The following is a 14291-nucleotide window of genomic DNA, read 5'->3' as shown; positions in this document are numbered from 1 at the left end:
TCTCCCATTTTGCACTGGTTCCTTAATGATATCCAGATTCTGATCTGACTATATGTATAATTCATATTATTATACAGAGTCTTACTCCCACATCTGAAATGTGTTACATCACTAACATGAATTATGTAATGTTATGTATCGCTGCATCTTTGCTCCTTGTTTGAAATATGGGTTTCTGCATGATGGGTTTTTTTACCCTGCCTGCTCTGACCTGGTTATCGTTATCCAAGTATTCTTACAAATGACATAATGCCTGTCAACCTCAATGAACACTCATAATATAATCCTGTCGTTACCTCCTAAGACCTGAACTCTTTCATGGCATGCATTTTTAATTTATCTTTGATATTTGAGCTGATCGGGACCTGATGAATGGGCAAAACAAAGAATTACCAGATTTTTTTTATTTTTTTACCTGATTTTTGTTTCTAAGAAAAATGAGAGCCACATATGAGGATATTCGTTTAAAATTTCGATGGAACAGTAGCAGTATAATGTCCTCGAAAGTGGATATCAGGCCCTTGTAGAGCAAAATTTAGTATTTTGGTCTAAATAACCCAAAATGTGATGTCCACCTATGTGGACGCCAGGTCCTAGGAGGTTAAAGACAGCCCATATGGAAAAGAAATAGTAAAAACTTATATGATTTACTCATGAAAGTGGCCACTTTCTCATTACTTTCATATATTGTTTTAGTAAGTATCCAAAACATACAAGTTTCATTATATAATTTTTCAAGGGATCTTATATGTGTTTTCACTCTTGTGTGCTTTTCATACAAGTTTCACACAAGACAGATACAAACTTTATAAGATTTATATATATCTTTTCAATATGGGAGTATATAAGAATGACATGTTACACCACATCTGGAATGGGTTATATCACTGACACAGTTGGGCTCTGTGTTATGTAACATGATGAAACCTGACCTTTGGACGGCCTCTGGAGGAATGCTGCTGTGCTCTCTCTCTGGTTAGACTGATGGAGCTGTTGGACTGCAGCTTAATTCTCACTTGGTTCTAGTAAAACTGTAGATTCAAACCTTGAGTGAAGATTTTAAAGAATAGCCATTACTTGATGTTTAGTAGCTGCTCTAGGTGGAGCTGAAATTTTGTTTGTAGTTAGGAAGTTAAGGTAGTTCTTTGATAATTCTGCTCTCAGCATGACTGATCTGGAGAGTTTGGCAAATAATTTTAGTAATAGGTTTAAAATGTTTTAATTATATTTTATATTCTTAATTAATATGTTGTTTTATAATATAAATATAAAATGTATGCCCCTTTTATTTTTATTTTATGTTTTATTCATTTAGGTACATCTGCAAATGTTTAAGGTTAATGGAAATCTTCACAGTCCAGTGTTTTAGTTTACAAGGAACTAGAAAGAAGACAATATTTGTGGGTTAAAAATAATCAAGCGAGTCCCTTTGAACTTTGGTTTGAAATTTCTGCATTTTAACCCTTTAAAACCGGTGAGAGCGGGCACGCTCCGTTTTGCGTAACTATTTTTAAATCCCGGTAGCACCGCAACCATGTGAGCTAGCGCAATAATTTTTTTTGCATATGAAACTGGAGGAGTTGTACTTACATCTTATGCCATCAGCTTGTCCTAGGTCACAGTTTCCTTCCACATATAGCTTTGCAAAAACTGCATAACAAGCACTTACAGCAACAAAAACATAATATTCCAGAAACAGGCTTTGCCGATCCGATCAGCTGTTCATAACACTTCCTACGTCCATCAGCGTGAACTATCGCATGTCTGCCATGACCTGCCCGAAACCGGAAGTGGCGTCATTTTTGCGGAAATGTAGTTTTTTACCATCAAGGCCTCATGAGCCTATACTTGTGTTTTTAAAAGTTATGTTTGACTTTATGACTTTCTGTGTCGTTTCTGGGATGCTTAGGACTCATATTGCACTGCTGGAAATAGTTTATTTTGATGCACATGCTGCTTTTTTGCAAATTTGCACTATAATATTTATTTTCGTTTTTCCTGCAGTGTCTAGAAATTGGTGTATTTCAAAAAATTAACTATGAAGACACTCAAAATAAATTTCCTGTGGTGGGAAACTATTTTGTGCAACTTTTTTGTATTTACAGTTTTGAGGGATAAGCCTCTTAAATTTTTCTAACTAGAAATATATGTTAAAAAAACAAAAACGATTTTCAATTTTTTTGTAGTCTATTGTACTTTTTTGCAATCTATGTAATTACTATGCACTTAATGCATGCATTAAGTGCATGCATTAAGTGTTTAAGCATTTAATCAGTTAAGTAGCAGCCTGGGTTGTTAACAAGTTTTAGCATGTGCTGATGGAATTAACAGCGGGTTAGTTTCATTAGAGGAGCAACAATGAGACCACCCTCTAAACAGGAATGGATGCACAGGTGGAGGCCACTCACATTGATTCTCTTCGTCTGTTCTGAACGTTTTTCACTACCTTTGCATTTGGCTAGGGTCAGTATCAATACTGGTAACATGAGGCAGTACCTGGAGGAGTCGGACTACCTGAGGTAGCACAGGTAGTCCGACTCCTCCAAGATAGAACTTCAGCATGTGCCATTCCCAGAAGTTTTCCTTTATCTGCCAGCACAGTCTCAAGACCATGGAGGAGATTCCAGGAGACAGGCAGCTACTCGAGGCAGCTGGACAGGGTCCTTAACCCTCAGCAGGAACAGAATCTGCTCCTTTATGCAAGGAGTCACAGGATGAGCACTGCAAGAGCCACAAACTGACTCCAGCAGGCTGCTAGTGGGAATGTCTCTGACAACCCACCGTCCTCTAGTGCGCCCTGTGCTTACTGCTCGGCACTGTGGAAAATGATTGGCATTGTCTCGTGGTGGCAGGTCCACTGCTGGTGTCCTGTGCTTTGTACAGAGGAAAGCAGGTTCACCCTGAGCACATGTGACAGATATGAAAGGGTCTGGAGAAGCTGTGGAGAACATTATGCTGCCTGTGACATCATTCAGCATGATCAGTTTGATAGTGGGTCAGTGGTGGTCTGGGGAGGCATATCCAATGGAAGGGCCCACAGACCTGTATAGGTTGGGCAACGACACCCTGCTTGTCACTAAGATGAAATCCTGGGACCTGTTAGGTCATGAACATCCTCGTGTGTTGAGAGTATGCAGACAGTTCCTGGTGGACGAAGGAATTGAATGGGCGTTTAACAGCCAGCATGTTCGGCTGACCTAAATTCAGTAGAACACCAGAACTGTTTTCAAAGTGAGCAGTGTTAATGATACTGATGTGTTACTGTGTTATCAATATTACTGATACCACGATGCTTAAAGGTTATGACAGGGAAGAAAATGATACATAAAAACAAGAGTGCAAACAGCAACAAAAAGAGTGACCTTAAAAATGTCATCCCAGACCTGTGTACTTTGAGGTCCTCTGGGAAAGTGTTACAAAATAAATTAATGTCCACATTACATATCCTGTAATTCATTACAGATGATATAAAGCTATCTCAATAAGACAGTTTTAGAGTTGCTTACTTTTTCACCTGTTGTGTCACAGCTGAAATGATTCTGTTTAACTCCTCCTCCAGATGTCAGCTGACAGAAAGCAAGTAGAGAACATGGCCAAGAAGAAGCTTGACAACTTGATGAAGGAATCCAAGATTCGAGACAGAGAGGATCCTGACAGCTTTACCATCACAGCCCTCCCTCCTGCTGGGAAGACCATGGATAAAACTGGCAGTAAGGTAAACACAGAGAGCAAATATTTTGTCTCAGTATCCATTTCAACCACCCACAGAGGGCGCCATAGGGGTCGGGTGAAGTTTGTGCTTGGTGGCGGCCAAAGGCAGAGGCCCCGGCAGACTGATTACTAGCTTCCAAGTCTAGCGACTGGGACATGGAACGTCACCTCTCTGGTGGGGAAAGAGACTGAGCCTGAACCGAGCTGTGTGTGAGGTTGAGATGTAACGCCTAGATATTGGCTTGGGTTCTGGAACCAGCATTGTGGAGAGGGCCTGGACTCTTTCCCAGTCTGGGTTTCCCCTTGATGAGAGGCAGCGACTGGGGTGGGATACCAAGATTGGAGTTTTTGCCAGTGTCCAATAAGGTTTGCTCGCTGCTTTTGGGTTAGGGAACGGGTACTGAGTGTTCTCTGTACTTATGTGCAGAATACCCGGCGTTCTTGGAGTCCCTGGGTGGGGGTGCTCGAGGGTGCTCCACATGAAGACTCTGTTGTCCTACTCAAAGATTTTAGCTCTCACGTGAGACCTGAAGGGGCACAATTGGGGGAACGCCCTTCTTGGCAATCCAAACTGTTCATAACGAACACCATGCTCGAACATAAGGCTGTACATAAGTCCTCGTGGCACCAGGACACCTTAGGTCACAGGACCTCCTTAATCCCATTGACATGTCTTCTTTAGAGAAACAGACTCATCCATCACTGGGGGTGAGGTCACTGAGGCAGTTGAACAACTTCATCAGGTGGCCTCCAGTTCTCACTGGAGTGGTTCACAGCTGAGTGTGAAGCGATGGGAAGAGAATCATCACCTCCAAGTCGGAGGCCATGGTCCTAAACCAGAAAAGGGTGGAATTTAAGTATCTTGGGGTCTTGTGAGTGAGGGTGAGTGGGACATTGACAGACAGATTGGGGCTGCAGTGGCAGTGATGTAGTCGTTGCACTGGTCTGTTCCGGTGAAAAGAGAGCTGAGTGTAAAAGCAAAGCTCTCGATTTACTGGTCGATCCGAAGGGTGACTGGCCCCTCCCTTAGAGAGAGCGTGAGGAGGTATGCTGTCCGGGAGGGGCTCAGACTAGAGCCGCTCCACAACGAAAGGAGCCAGTTGAGGTGGTTTGGGCATCTGACAAGGATGCATGCTGGGCACCATCCCACCAGGAGCAGCGCCAAATTACAACAGGAACCTCAAATTACAACCTCAAGACTCTTTATACTGTAAGGTAAACCCCTTACAATAATACAGAGAAAACACCAACGATCATGTGACTCATATGCACTAAAAACAAGTTATTTGGTGCATATGGGACAATAATCTGTGTATGAATTGCACTCAAATTCTAAAAATCTATTGAATTTATGGGCCCACAGACCAGTGAGTACAACGAAAAAGTGGATACACCAAACAACTAATAATTTCACTGTCTCTCATGTTTTCTGCTGATATGGAAGTCCAAATGAGACGAGTAGGAAGAGGAAAGAGTACAACATTGAACCATGTAACACCTTCCAATAGGGTTGAAACTTTGTGGGAAACCAATTCCGAGGCAAGAGAACAATAATTTCATGTTTGTTAAAATAAGAAGGCTGATTCAAAATTATCTCCAAGTATAAAGTCATGATTGACATTAAGTCAATTACACATAGCTTTTTTTTTTCTGGGTTTCTTGTAGTTTGCGTGTGAGGTTGGGCACCACTGGGGGAGAAATCAGTGCTCTCTGACTTCACTGGCATAAATGTAATAATTCATGTTTTCTTCCATTAGAATCTTTGAGATGCACCTAAACCATCACTCCATATCTATCGTGAGCCACAGTTTTGATGGATTTTTTTCATCTCTTTAAAGTTGAGATTGTGTATTTGCCTTCCAGTATGAGGTGGAAATGTAGTTAGTGATACCTTTATTTTCTTTATTTCTTTAAAACATACATTACTCCTTTCTTGTCAGGGTAAACGTAAGGATGCGATGGACACAGCAGATGAGGCTTTTCCAAGCAGCAACAAGCGCTCAGGCCGCTTCTTCATAGAGAGCTTCTCTAAACGCAAGGTAAACTCTCCTGTTGTCTCATTCAGTTTTCTGCTTCTGTGAGGACGACAAACACTGACACTGTAGAACTGACCTGTTGACACAGAGTTTGCATTATTAGGAGTTATTGCTTATTAGTGAAATGATTGGTTCAGGTGAATACAGCATATCTAAGCATATTTAAATATATGCACACTAATTCAGAGAGTTGCTTTTTGTTAGTTAAAGTAGGATTCAATTAGTTAATTAATGTCATCTTTATGTATTTGATATTGACTAGACTGGCACTCTTACAAAAGATGGTTAACCTGCATTAATTTATTTGCATCCTTTGTTGTGATGACTAAAAGACTTCTTTAAAATTAAGTTTATGTCTGTTATTATACATTTAATCCAAAGCATCCATGATGGTTTAAAATGTCATCTTCTTGTCTTTTCAAAATGAAAGAAAAACTTTGAACAGTCTCGTGTGCTTCCACACTCCTCACAGAAAAAGGCATCCAAGCTGAAGAAGGTCTCAAGCTTTGAAGACACAGACACAGACCAAGAAAGCACAAGTAGTGCTTCACGTGCCCCGCTGCATCACAACAAGTATGACACACCAATGCACCAGTGTTTCATTCAGACACACAGTCTCTATGCAGAAAGGTTAACAAAGACGTGCTGTCAGTAAAAAGTTCAGACTGAACTTTTGAGTCTGTTATATATTCAGATCATATTTATTTTGTAACTCTGGGTATTGTAGAAAAATCTGATTATCAGACAAATCTGAAACTTATCAAATGTGGCAGCTTTCAAAGGGTCTGAACATTTTCAGAATGCTTCACTGTGCTGATCACATACAGGCATACCCACTGCAACACAGCAGTGCCGCCAGTCTCTAGTCTCATCAGGTTATTTTGACGAGACTAGAGACTGGCTAAATCACCAGAAATAGCTCTTTTTCTTTTTTGTAGTAACCAAGCTAATAATGATTATGAAAACCAAAATGGGTTTATAGCTCTTCCTCACAGTCTTTGAACATACTTTTGAATATCAGTTTGGGCAGTTTGTGTTCTTATTGTTTTCATTTGGATGGTGGTCTGTAAAGTACAACTTACATAGGCTAGTGTCAAATCACAACAGTTCATTGTCCTTAATATTGTAATGTAAAAACCCTACAACAATACAGACAAAACAGAAAAACCCAACAATCATATTACCCCCTATGAGCAAGCACTTTGGCGACAGTGGGAAGGAAAAACTCCCTTTTAACAGGAAGAAATCTCCGGCAGAACCAGGCTCAGGGAGGGGCGGCCATCTGCTGGTTGGGGTGAGAGAAGGAAGACAGGATAAAGACATGCTGTGGAAGAGAGACAGAGATTAATAACAAGTATGATTAAATACAGAGAGGTCTATTAACACATAGTGAGTGAAGAAGAAACACCCAGTGCATCATGGGAATCCCCTGGCAGCCTACGCCTTTTGCAGCATAACTAAGGGAGGATTCAGGGTCACCTGGTCCAGCCCTAACTATATGCTTTAGCAAAAAGGAAAGTTTGAAGCCTAATCTTAAAAGTAGAGATAGTGTCTGTCTCCCGAATCCAAACTGGAAGCTGGTTCCACAGAAGAGGGGCCTGAAAACTGAAGGCTCTGCCTCCCATTCTACTTTTAAATACTCTAGGAACAACAAGTAGGCCTGCAGTGTGAGAGTGAAGTGCTCTAATAGGGTGATATGGTACTACAAGGTCATTAAGATAAGATGGGGCCTGATTATTTAAGACCTTGTATGTGAGGAGCAGGAGTTTGAATTCTGGATTTAACAGGGAGCCAATGAAGGGAAGCCAATACAGGAGAAATCTGCTCTCTCTTTCTAGTCCCTGTAAGGACTCTTGCTGCAGCATTTTGGATTAACCGAAGGCTTTTCAGGGAGTTTTTAGGACATCCTGATAATAATGAATTACAGTAGTCCAGCCTGGAAGTAATAAATGCATGAACTAGTTTTTCAGCGTCACTCTGAGACAGGATATTTCTAATTTTAGAGATGTTGCACAAATGGAAGAAAGCAGTCTTACATATTTGTTTAATATGTGCATTGAAGGACATATCCTGGTCAAAAATGACTCCACATTTGCTGTTTTACACCTAACTGATCATTGTAAATAACTAATACAGCTGGGTCAAGTCATAGATTTTTAAGTAACATCTTAATTACTACCAGCTTGAAGGCCTGTGATATGCAACCGATTAATAGAGATAGGCTGATCATATGGTAGGAAATAAAAGCAACTGGACCTCTTTAAGTTTCTTGAAGACATTGCCTATCTACTCTGATCACATGGAAAAAGGGGCTCATGCAAAAAGGGTGTGGGTCATTATCAACAGAAGCTTCATGTGAAACCATTGTGAGACTTTGCCTCACCCTGTCATGTGACCTATTGAGATCACCTGACACAAGGTGTGAGTGGGCGTTAAGGCGCCTGGGAAGGATTTCAAAACTGGATTATAGATGGCAGACAGTTGGTGTCATAAGCTGTTCAAGGATGGTTGTCCACAGTGGACATAGATGCTTCTTTCACTCCTCTTTCAGTCTTCTCTGTCCAAAATGTGAACATTGGATTCCTTTGACCTTAGATGTAGATAGACAGCTGAGTTTTGTCCTGTTGAGGTGGCTCCTCTGTGTTGTGCTATGTGTTTATAGAGTAGCTGTTTGGTTTCTCCAGTGTAGAGGTCTGAGCACTCCTCGCTGCACAGCACACACTGTGTTGTTTACTTTGTGTTTGGGAGTTTTGCCTTTGGGATGAACCAGTTTGTGTCTGAGTGTGTGGCTGCATCACAGCAGATGCCTTTGTGTCAAAGTAGCTGAAGATAAAACACAGAAAAACATGAAGGTGATTTTCCTGGCCTGGGATTTTATAAAAATATTCTGCAGTACATCAAAAACGAAAGAAAACCATTAATCAACTTATGAACATTACCTCAGAAGTTACAGCGGTTTTATTAGAGACACAGCTAAGCATTTTGCATTTTGTATAATTTTAAAAAGTTTAAATTTGTTCAGTATTGAACGGCAGAAACTAGGTTTTCTTTTCGGAAGTAAGTAAAAGGAAAAAAAAAACATCGGCCGACAGCGCTGTAAATAACGGTAGTCTTGTGCATCACAAGCAAGCGAATAATGCAGAAAACAGATTTCGAGGATAGACGGGAAACTGTTCTTGAAGTACACTGAGAAAGAGAGAGAGAGCTGTGCATGAAGTGTGATTTTATTGTGGTGGAAGCAAAACAGCAAAAGTCAGAGGGAGTCCTTGACAATGTTTATGTGAAGCTTAGTTTGGATCTTCTTTTGCTGCTGGTTCGGTCAGTATTGTTTGGAGAGAGATAAAACTAACAGCTTTAGAATTGGCGCAAAAAGGGCGTGAACACACAGCACAGACCCGCCGAAACATCAGAATTAGCAACCTGTCGGCTTTCAGCCCCGACCGTGTCGTGCCGTCGGGTGAGAAAGGCGATATCTCACTGATTCGGATCCGCGGGTCTGCGCTTTGTGTTTACGTCTTTGTGCAGAAGCCATGTACCTGCTCTCATTTACTGTTTAAAATGTTTGGTGGTTGTCAAAATTTTGTGACGTTTCACCTGAGATTCTGGAATTTTGGGCAAAATACATTTATATAAAAAAATCGATTCAGGATTTTAATGAATCGATATCACGTTATCCAAGCCAGAATCGATTTTAATCGATGAATCGATTATTAAAACCCACCCCTAGTTATTCCCCTATGTTCAGGGTTCTGATGATTTTGTGTTCCAGAGGTTGGTGGGAGTCAAAGAGTAGGTACTGGTCTCTGCCTGTTTGCTTCCAGTTAAAAAAAACAATTGAATCGTCTGATTAACTAGACGAGAGGTTATTTTGTTGAGAAGATCAAACACTTTATAAGAAAAAGTCCTGAAAATCTGTAATGCTGTACCACCATTTTCCTTCTCCTGCATATGAGCTGAAATCAGCTGATTGTAGTGTAAGTGTGCAGAAGCAAAAGCCATTCAGTCTGTGTGAGGTGTGTCTAACTGGTTCCCTTTGTCTTTCTGTTTAGTGGTCCAATATCCACAATTTTCTAGATAGAATTTTCACATTTTGTGTGATGATAGATCAAAAACAGCTTGAGCTGATGTAATTTTGTTGAAAATCAGGTCAAGGTCACACCCAATGTAAAAATCAGCAAGAACTTTACGTTACTGACAATTTTTTATGGATTTTTTCAAACTTCAAAACATATACCAGGCCTCGAGGGACACGAACACCTTGGTTGGCTAAGCGTTTGACTCTGACTGTCATGGCTGGTGCCCAAGTTCAAAGTTTAACTCAAAAAAAGAAACTATATCGAGTAAAATATCATAAGAAAGGGTGTAGAGAGGGGTGTACACCACACTTTCTACTTTTTCAATACAATGCCTAATACTAGCCTTTTGGGATATTACATCTTTGTGTGGATCTAAACAGACCGTCAGCAAGAACAGTCATTAATTACACACAGGGACAGTGGTCCAAAAAATAAATGAATGAAACTACAGGAACACACTTTAGGGTTGAACCCTGTTCAGCTCTATCCTATGATGAAACATTTCTATCCTGATGTGAGGGGTCAGGGTGACAGTGCATCGCCTGGAGGACCTGAGCGCCCACTAAAAGGTTTCAGCTCAAATGAACACCTGTGTTTCGCTGACACGTTCACCAACACTTGAGCCAGCCACATCCCCTGAGACTTGGAGACTCAAAACCAACTCTGTGTGATGTTTTTTTCCTTGTCTTGCCAGCTGTTTCCACACATGTGTCACCTTTTGTTTTTGTCTATTCTACAGAAAGAAGAAAACCATGAAGCTGTCCAGAGCTCTGTCAGATCTAGTCAAATACACGCGGTCTGTGGGTCTCTATGACATCGAAACACAAGGTTAGCAAATGTATTTTCACTGCACAAAGCTTAGTTTATGGTGACAGTGCCCTATAAGTAGGCATGGGGAAGTTCCACTCTTTGTTGTTGGTCCTTACTCAAAAAAGTAATGTATTACACAGAACACCTTTCTTAAAAGTAATGCAGCATGTTACTTAATTGCTCCCAGAGAAAAGTAACTTATTACACTACTCAATACATTACTTTCCTGTGAAACTCTTCATTACTATTTAACAGTATAAAGCTATACGCTACAGTCCCACACACTGACACAAATCTCTATCCTAATGCTATTTTGTTGATAGCATGATGCAGAAATGAAAACTAGGGCAAAGTGATTCTACAGTAGAAACATGAACAGGTAGAAACTGAGGCTGCAGCCTGACTGCTCATCACTGCTGGGTTTACCTGTTGAAGTTGAGGGTCCGGCTGCTGGGCTGTGATCGGCAGCTTTAACATCACTCTTGGTTCTTGGCTAGCTTAGCCAAAGTTATATTAGCAGCATAATGCAGTTTCTTCTGTGCTCTATGCACTCGCATCATTTGCACAGTAAAAATAAAATAAATGTCCGTATCCACTCGGTGCACCATGTTGTGATTTTCCTCTTCCTGCACATGAACTGAAGTGCAAGTGGAACTGAGATCAAAAGGCAAGCAGTCTAACAATTCCAAGGAACTGAACCACTGGTTCTCTACAAAAACCAGTTCTCAGTTTCCCATCCCTAACTATAAGTGTAATGTACCTACTACTGCATTTTCTTTACTTGGAAAGTTTATGAGCCTCAGGAAGAAAACTGTGCTATTCTTGGCAGCTAACTGTGGCTGGCAGGTATCATCTCTGAGCGAGACTAAAGCCCACCAGGTGATGCAGCAAAAAGCATCGTCCTTCATTCAGTTCAACCAGCGGCAGCTGTCCCGCATCTATCCTTCCTCGTACCGTGTGGACTCCTCCAACTTCAACCCTCAGCCCTTCTGGAATGCTGGGTGCCAGCTTGGTATGAATGTTGAAACTATATTCAGTATGGCCAAACATTTAGTGTAATAGCAGATTATGAGGGATGCTTTCAGTTTGTCATGACTAAACTAATGTAGGTGGTGCTCATGCCAATTGGTTTTCCCTCAGTGGTTGTTACCTAGCATATTAAAGGTTTCCAATCTATGAACAATGAAGTGAAATGCTTTGATTTCAGTTGCACTCAACTACCAGTCTGAAGGCCGGGTCCTCCAGCTCAACAGAGCCAAATTCTATAGCAATGGCAACTGTGGCTACATCCTTAAACCGGCCTTCATGAGCGAAGGTATTTCACTAGTTTGTCATTTTTCAGTGTGTTATCAGTTTCATTGCCTTTCATTAGTTTTGATGCTTATGTTTGGTTAATGTGAGAGTGGAGGAAGATGGAGAAAGAGATATCATCCATAACTGTACAGGACATGTAGCAAGAAGAAGAATTAAAGAGGCTGTGCATCTTTCCATGTTTGTTTGTTTTTAACTGAGCAGGTCCCTAACTGCTTCTAATTTTTCAGTATTTAGTATTTAGTTTATTTAATGCTCTCCCTCTCCTCTACTGTTCTTTAGTTCACTTGAGTTTTCCAGTGTTTTGTGTAGAGAGCCAGGGAGGCTCAGACTGGATGTGTGTGTCCTGCTTTTTATAATATCACAAAATAAAGTTTAAAAAAGTCATAGTTGAAGTGGTTGACATTTGTCATTTTATTACAATAAGTGAAGAACCACAAGTAGCGTGTAATCATTTTACCCACTGCAGGTGCCTTTAACCCCAACGTGGAAGACCCCATTCCTGGTCAGATGAAGAAACAGCTGGTGTTAAAGGTCATTAGTGGACAACAGCTGCCCAAACCCAAAGACTCAATGCTGGGAGACCGAGGAGAGGTAGGACCACAGACTAGATTTATAGGATTGAGCTTCCACGTTGAACTGAATGAATATGGGATAAATCTGTAATCATCCTTACAAGCAGCACCTCCTCAAAATGTCTTTTTGCAGAGAAGGCTCCTTACTTTTAGTCTGAATGATTTATGGGTAGGCCGTAAGCTATTTGCTGTTCTATGGGTATTTGTAGGGCTGGGTATCACCACTGATTTCTACAACTGATTCAGATTCACAAGGTTTCGATTCAATTTATAATCCTGATCATTTATCTTTTATATGTACTTCTAAATTAATGTTACGTCCCTCTGCAGCCCCTAATCTCTTCAGTGGGTTGAGCTGTTGCTAATTGACCACACCTGACCAGGTGTGGACAAAAGGATACCTGAGGCAGGCTTTCAGGAAGCCTCACTAGCCGTGCCTTGGTGGTACCAGCCATGTTAGCCAACCTGCTATGCATTTTAGGATTAAAACCTCTTCTCACCTACAATCTGGTGTTCGTCTCCTTATTTATGTTGCGGCTTTTGAGACGGGTCGTAACAATTAAAAATGTTAAATTTTAAATTATTTGATTGTTTTTTCTGCAATTACAAACTCAGTGTAAACTATCGATGTATAAAAACAAAGCTGACACTGTGAGACTTCATCAGAGGTGTGAGGATCACAGCAGATGCCTTTGTGTCAAAGTAACTGTGGATAAAAACAGAAAAAACATGAAGGAGATTTTCCTGGCCTGACTGGCCTGAAAACTGAAGAAAACCATGAATCAGCATCTGAACATTACCTGATGTTGCTGAAGTGAAGCAGAGCAAAGTTAGAGAGGTTTGATTACAGACACAGCTGAGCAATCATTTGTAAAAGTTTAAGTTTCTTAGGTATTGCGGTATTGAACACCAGAAATGAGATTTCATGGTCCCAACTTTGTGGTAGCAGTTTGGGGATGGCTCCTTCCTGTTCCAACATGACTGCACAAAGATATGGATGAGAGAGTTTGGGGTCGAAGAACTTTGTGGACCTGCACAGTCCTGACCTCAACCTGATAAAAAACCTTTAATTAAAGCAGAGACTGCAAGTTAGCCCTGACCTCTGACTGCTGAAAGAATGGTCAAAATTGTAGATGTCTTCAAGCTGTGCAATGTCTTTCTGACAGATCATTGATCCCTTCGTGGAAGTGGAGATCATTGGCCTCCCAGTGGATTGCTGCAAGGAACAGACCAGAGTGGTGGATGATAATGGTGGGTCTCCATTTAGTCATGAAATGTCAATTGTATTTAAAGGGTGCATTTCAATTTCTCAAACTCAATGTGCTTGACACACAGAAGAAAATGACATAAAAACCGATGTAGGTTTACAATGAAAACAGATAAAATAAACTTTACAAAGAGATAAAATACATATAAATATATACAGCTAGAGTGATGCCGTCCATTGATTTCTGAAGTCTTGACTTCAGCACTTCTGCCAAGGGGCGAATCTGACTGAGAGATGGACTGCATGGTTATTAGCTGATGACTGATGATTGACAAGTCATTAGCCAATCAGTGTGTGGTTTCATACTACAGGTAATCATCCATCTTAAACATGGTATGACCAAGAAAAAAACAGTCTTTTCTTATTTAGTATGAGTCAGAACGAGTGGCTCAGCCTATAAACTCAGCCAAGAAGAAGTGTTTAAAGAGGTTAAGTCATGACTGGAAGCCTTTTTGCAACCACAGCTGTTTCCATCTGTTGGATTTTAGATAAAAACAAGTTTCCA

The 14291-nt window shown here is 40.7% G+C and overlaps 1 protein-coding gene across 10 annotated transcripts in view; it reads left to right on the top strand.

The window, feature by feature from the left end:
• plch2a (phospholipase C, eta 2a) overlaps nucleotides 1-14291 on the top strand; it is a 72955-nt gene that overhangs the window by 47764 nt on the left and 10900 nt on the right. For all 10 annotated transcript variants that reach the window (XR_014871731.1, XR_014871732.1, XR_014871730.1 and 7 more), the window contains exons 11-18: nucleotides 3560-3715; nucleotides 5652-5750; nucleotides 6220-6320; nucleotides 10563-10651; nucleotides 11463-11645; nucleotides 11841-11948; nucleotides 12414-12538; nucleotides 13686-13770. Coding sequence is in view for 7 of the 10 variants with exons in the window: in XM_085147382.1 (XP_085003508.1) it covers nucleotides 3560-3715; nucleotides 5652-5750; nucleotides 6220-6320; nucleotides 10563-10651; nucleotides 11463-11645; nucleotides 11841-11948; nucleotides 12414-12538; nucleotides 13686-13770 (946 nt within the window). In the remaining 3 variants the exon portion in view is untranslated. The remainder of the gene's footprint in view (nucleotides 1-3559; nucleotides 3716-5651; nucleotides 5751-6219; nucleotides 6321-10562; nucleotides 10652-11462; nucleotides 11646-11840; nucleotides 11949-12413; nucleotides 12539-13685; nucleotides 13771-14291) is intronic.

The sequence above is a fragment of the Neolamprologus multifasciatus genome, chromosome 20, assembly GCF_963576455.1.
Source record: "Neolamprologus multifasciatus chromosome 20, fNeoMul1.2, whole genome shotgun sequence".
Lineage (NCBI taxonomy): Eukaryota > Metazoa > Chordata > Actinopteri > Cichliformes > Cichlidae > Neolamprologus > Neolamprologus multifasciatus.
This window is presented reverse-complemented; position numbering and strand designations above follow the sequence as displayed.